Raw genomic sequence first — 5,928 nt, 5'->3', positions numbered from 1 at the left:
GTGGGATAGAAATAGGAATAGGATGTACCTCTGGAGAACCCAAGGAGGTGAACTGGAAATGAAATAAATGCACCACCAGGGTCAGCTTGCTAAAAACCACAGGAGGTAACTTGGAAGTGAAGCAATTGCTTTACAAAATAAAATTGTCTGCAATTTCCCAGGTTGGAGACATTTCCGGGTCTCAGACGTCTGGATCTGTCTTAATTTTCAAATAACCTTACTTCAAAGCGTTTGTGGGAACAGAAGGCACATTTTGTCTGAGTGTGTTTGCTCAGTGTTGGGTAAGGGAGGAGGGAAGGAGTGGGTTTAGGAAGTGAGTCTGGGTTTAAGAGCATAAGAACCAGCGGAAGGTTAGCCCTCTTCTGCAGTCCAACCATCAAGATACAGCTCAGAGAAGACACCCTGGAACACAAGAACTTGGGAAGCTGGAGGACACAAGATCTTTTCAAACGACTTAGGTGTGCAGGTAAGTCACACAGGCATTCAAGGGTGCCCCAGGAACAACACGAGAGGTTCTTTCTCTTGAAAATAATAAAATAGAGAAGAGAAAAGAGAGAACCAGAGCCTCACGCAAGCATATGCAATACTGGGGGTCAAACTTGGGACCTCATGCTTGAGAGTTTAACACTCTATCCTCTGTACTACCTCCTAGGTCCTAGCATTTTTTCCTTTTGATCTTTTTAGAGGAGTACAGATAATAAGAAGAGTAGTAAATACTTGAATGAACAAAAATTAATTTGAGATAAAAATAAATATGTGACTTCTTACATTCTAGTCCTTCAAATTTGATTTTATTATAGATTCTATTATTCACACCACTAGGACCTCACACACATGTGATTTCACTGCTCCTGGGAAGATTTTTCTTTCCTTCCTTCCTTCCTTCCTTCCTTCTTCCCCTCCTTCCCTCCTTCCCTCCTTCCTTCCTTCCTTCCTTCCTTCCTTCCTTCCTTCCTTCCTTCCTTCCCTCCTTTCTCTCTCTCTCTCTCTCTTCCTTTCTTTCTTTCTTTCTTTTTGCTGCCAAGGCTGACTAGAGTTTTATTTCTGTGTGATTTCATTGCTCCCAGTAGACTCCTTTCTACTTTTATTTTTCCAGATAGAGGGTGAGAGGAAGACATCACAGCACACCTCCACCACTGGAAGCTTTTTCTTTGTGTGGTGTCCCTATGAGGTGGTTGGGCATCCTGTGTATGATAAAAGTGCCTTCTCTACTGGGTGAACAATCTTCTGACCCAAGGGCAAAATATTTCATTCTTTTTATGAGAGAGAGAGAGAGAGAGGGAGACCATGGGGGCTGGGCAATAGCATAGCAGGTTAAGTACCCATGGTGCAAAGCACAAGAACCCATAAGGATCCAGGTTCGAGCCTCTGGCTCCCCACCTACAGGGGGATCACTTTACAAGTGGTGAAGCAGGTCTGCAGGTGTCTATCTTTCTCTCCCCCCTCCCTTCCTCTCTCAACTTCTCTCAGTCCTATCCAACAGTAGTAACAATAATTATAACAACAGTGATAAACAATAAAGGCAACAAAAGGGAAAAACTACTCCAAGATCAGTGGATTTATAGTGCAGGCACCGAGCTCCAGCAATAACCCTGGAGGCAAAAGAAAGAGAGAGAGAGAGAGAGAGAGAGAGAGAGGCCATGTGGTGTGGGGACTAAGCCTGGCTCTAGTACATAACAAGGCACCTGCTCTACCAGATGATCTATCTTCTGATTCTTCATATTCATTTCTCCCTTCCTTCCTTCCTTCCTTCCTCTTCCCCTCTCTCTCTTTCTTCTCCTTTCTTCCTTTCTCTCTCTCTCTCTTTTTTTTAATTTATTAATTTTATTTATTTATTCCCTTTTGTTGCCCTTGTTGTTTCATTGTTGTAGTTATTATTGTTGTTGTCGTCGTTGTTGGATAGGACAGAGAGAAATGGAGAGAGGAGGGGAAGACAGAGAGGAGGAGAGAAAGATAGACACCTGCAGACCTGCTTCACCACCTGTGAAGCGACTCCCCTGCAGGTGGGGAGCCGGGCTTCGAACCGGGATCCTTATGCCGGTCCTTGTGCTTGCGCCACCTGCGCTTAACCCGCTGCGCTACAGCCCGACTCCCTCTTTCTTTCTTTTTCTTTCTTTCTCTGGGTCCAGGCAGTGGAGCACTGGCTGAGCACAGACTTTATTATGTTCTTGGACTTTATTATGTTCTTGGACTTAGGTTCAAGCCCCTATTCCCACCTGCAGAAGGGAAGCTTCACAAGTAGTGAAGCAATTCTGTAGAACCACCTACCTACCTACCTACCTACCTATCTGTCTACCTGTCTATCATCCATCTATCTTCCCTTCCTTCTCAATTTCTCCTTGTGTTATCAAATTAAAAATAATAAATAAATATTAAGCAAAAGAAAATGTAGTGGGCTGGGAGATAGCTGAACATGTTAGAGCATAGGATTTATATGTCTGAGAACTCTGGTTTCAGGTTCAATTCCCAGCATCACCATAAGCCTAAGAGAGAAGTGTTCTATCTCTCATTCTCTCTCATAAACAAACTATACAAATTAAAAAATATATATATTTTAAAAAGAAAGAAAGTGTGACACAGTACTTGTTTTCTCAACCATTCTCTGATCATCTGGAAATGACTGCTGTTTAATAAGAGACAGCAATGTCAACTTTCCTCACGGATGTCCCACCTGCTACCCAACTTCACAACTGGTCCTCCCCCTCCACCTCCCCATCATCTCTCCCTGCAAGGTCTGTTATTATTACAAAGCCACAGAGAGGAGCCAGGCGGTAGCCCACCTTGGTGAACGCACCTGATTGAGCACAAATGTTACAAAGCTCAAGAACCCAGATTCAATCCCCTGGCCCCCACCTGCAAAGGGAAAGCTTCATGAGTGGTGGAGCAGGGCTGCCGGCAACTCTCATCCTCTATCTCCTGCTTCCTTCTCAATTTCCCTCTCTCTATCCAACAAATAAATATTAAAAAAAAAAAAAAACATAGAGACTATGTGGAGAGGAGGAGTAAGGGCAATGGAGCAAGAATGAGGAGGGCTTTCTGCCTTGAGAGGAACGGGGTAACACAGAGAAGGGAGAGGAAAATCCAAAGACCAAGTTGTCCGAGTCTAAGGAGGCAAGGTTATCTTCTGGATCCAAGTTCCATTCTAAAGTCCATTCTTCTGTTTCCCTCTCCTACTCCAGGCAAAATGAAGCTGACTGTGGTACAGATCTTCCTCATGGTGTTGCTGCTGCTTCTGGGTCTGGGCGTGGGTCTGGGCTTGGGTCTCCACATGGCCGCAGCCATCTTGGAGGAGAGTGATCAGTCACTGAGTGAGTTTTGGTCCAGTGATTCCCAGGGTAAGACTGAGGCCAAGGAGGAAAGAAAGGGCTCCCAAACCAATAAGATTCTGGTGCTTAGCCAGAAAGAGAGGCTTCTACCTCGCTGGCAGGAAAAGATCCACCTAAGTGAAGATGAGGTTGGAGGAAACAAGATACTCAGAGCTGAGGCTGTCTCTCACAGCAGCCGAGACTATCTTCGGATGGACTTGATGGCCAGGGAGTGCAATGCCATGATGGCGCACAAGAAAAGGGATCACAACCACACCTGCATCGACCAGTACACGTTCATCCACGAGGATCTAGACACAGTCAAAGCTGTCTGTAAGAGTCCTGTGGTTGCCTGCGAGCTTAAGAAAGCCAAGTGTCACAAAAGCTCCCGCCCTTTTGATTTGACTTTCTGTAAATTGTCCAAACCAGGCCAACTCACCCCTCACTGCAATTACCTAACTTTCATTCTAGAAAAGTACATTATCCTCTCTTGTAATGACATGAAGGTCCAGGTAGCATCTGGTCAATGAAACAATTTTTTTTTTTTTGCCTCCAAGATTATCGGCTGAGGCTCGGTGCTCCTGGAGGTCATTTTTTCCCATTTTTGTTGCCCTTGTTATAAATGTTATTGCTGTTGGATAGGACAAAGAAATCGAGAGAGGAGGGGAAGACAGGGGGAGAGAAACACACCTGCAGACCTGCTTCACTGCTTATAAAGCGACTCCCTGCAGGTGGGGAGCCGAAAGCTTGAACCAGGATCCTTACGCCAGTCCCTCGGTACTTGGCGCCAAGTGTGTTTAACCTGCTGCTCTACCACCCGGCCCCATACAAGAAATAATTTATTCTCTTCTTTCTTGTTACCTTCTATTCCTCTCTTCCCACAACCTCTTTTCCATATAACTCTCCTCTTAATGGCTCTGCAAAAGATGTCAAGGAAAGAGAAGATACTCTACTTTTCACCACCCCCTCCAACATGTGTGTATGTGTGTGTGTTTTTCCCTTGGACTCAATCAACTTGTATTTTGTTCTGGGATTAGAAGTGGCAGGGGAGATCAGGGTAAGGATGTCTAATCTCTTTAGGTTCCCTGTTTACAAACCCTATCTCTTGCCCTGGAAAGAGACTCCTCTGTGGTGCTGTTGTCAGTCTGCTCCCTTTTTCACCGGGGTCCTGACTACAAAGGGCTTAGTGTCCCCTTTACCCATGTCTTTCCCTACTATCTACCCAGAGCCTCCGTGACAATCATATGTGCCTCCTGGCATTCCATACAGCATTTCTCATTAGTGAGCACAAATTAAAGTGATTCTGTGCCTATGTCTGGAGAACCATGTGGATCAGCTTTCTTTCCGTGAGCCTGTACAGACACAGGTCCTGGAGTTAGTGCTCTCCTGGATGGGGTGTAGCATACAGAGGATGGACACACAGGCATGAGGTCCTGAGATTGATCCCAGACATCATATATACCAGAATGACGCTCCAATTCTCTCCTCAGCATCTCTCTGATAGATTACCAGGTGGTGATATGTGGTTAAGTGCACGTATCACCATGCACAAGGCCCCAGGTTCAGCACCCCCCGTCTCCACCTCCATAACCGCAGAGAGGAGGTTTCACAAGCAGGGAAGCAGGCCTGCAGGCGTCTGTCTTTCTCTCTCCCTCCTCTCTCAAATTCTCTCTGCCCTATCTAACAAAAATTAGAAAGAAAAAAAAAAGCAAATGAAAACAAAACAAACAAATACCCAACAGGAAAAACTGGCTGCCGGGAGCAGTGTAGTTGTCAACAAACAAGCCCCCAGCCACAACCCTGGTGGTGAAAATAATTGCTGAATAAATCAATCAATCCAGTTTAAGGAACTGCTGGCCAAGTTCTGTTGAAGGAAGACCAGAGCAGAACATACTGTGGAGGCCGGTGGCGGCACACTCAATAGAATACACACATTATCAACAAGGACCTGAGTTACTCAAGAGCAGTGGAGAAGTCCCAGTCAGCCACTCTTTCTCTCTCCCTCTCTCCTCCCCTCTCTGTTATCTCTGTCTCTCTCACAAAAAGAAAGAAAAAGAATTTTTTTAAAAAAATCATAAAAGTGGGGCCAGATGGTGGTGCACCTGGTTGAGTGCATGTTACAATGTTCAAGGATGTCGGTTCCAGCCCCTGGTTCCCACCTGCAGGGGGAAAGCTTCACAAGTTGTGAAGCAGGGCTGCAGGTGTGTGTGTGTGTGTGTCTCTCTCTCTCCCTCTCTATCACTCCCTTCCTTCTCTATTTCTGACTGTGTCTATACAATAAATTAAAAATATATAATAAAAAATAAAAATTTTAAAAATTTTAAAAATCATAAAAGTGATTAGTGGGAGGGTGGGGTCTTGGTAAGCAGATGCTGTCACTACACTTAGACTGCAGCACCAACATTTGGAGGGAAGGTGGTCACGACAGATGGGGGGGGCAGGCAGTGGTGTACCTGGTCACAGTGCCCAAGGACCCAGGTTCAAGCCCCTGGACCCCACCTGCAGGGCTTCACGTGTCTCTCTCCCTCTCTATCTCCTGCTCACCTCTCAATTTCTTTCTGTTTTTATCCAAGAAAATACTTTCATGCTTGAGGTTCTCAGGTCCCAAGCTCAATCTCAAGAA

General features: G+C 45.4%; 1 protein-coding gene across 1 annotated transcript; it reads left to right on the top strand.

Moving 5' to 3' along the window:
- The first annotated feature begins 381 nt into the window (after nt 1–381).
- Nucleotides 382–5,541, top strand: RNASE10 (ribonuclease A family member 10 (inactive)). Its single transcript, XM_060174162.1, has 2 exons — nt 382–466; nt 3,180–5,541. Exon 2 carries the CDS (start codon nt 3,185–3,187, stop codon nt 3,833–3,835), a length of 651 nt encoding a protein of 216 aa, XP_060030145.1. The 5' UTR covers nt 382–466; nt 3,180–3,184; the 3' UTR covers nt 3,836–5,541.
- The last annotated feature ends 387 nt before the right edge of the window (nt 5,542–5,928 follow it).

This window comes from Erinaceus europaeus, chromosome 16 (assembly GCF_950295315.1).
Source record: "Erinaceus europaeus chromosome 16, mEriEur2.1, whole genome shotgun sequence".
Classification (NCBI taxonomy): Eukaryota; Metazoa; Chordata; class Mammalia; order Eulipotyphla; family Erinaceidae; genus Erinaceus; species Erinaceus europaeus.
Note: the sequence above shows the minus strand (reverse complement) of the source record. Positions and strands in the feature narration are given on the sequence as shown.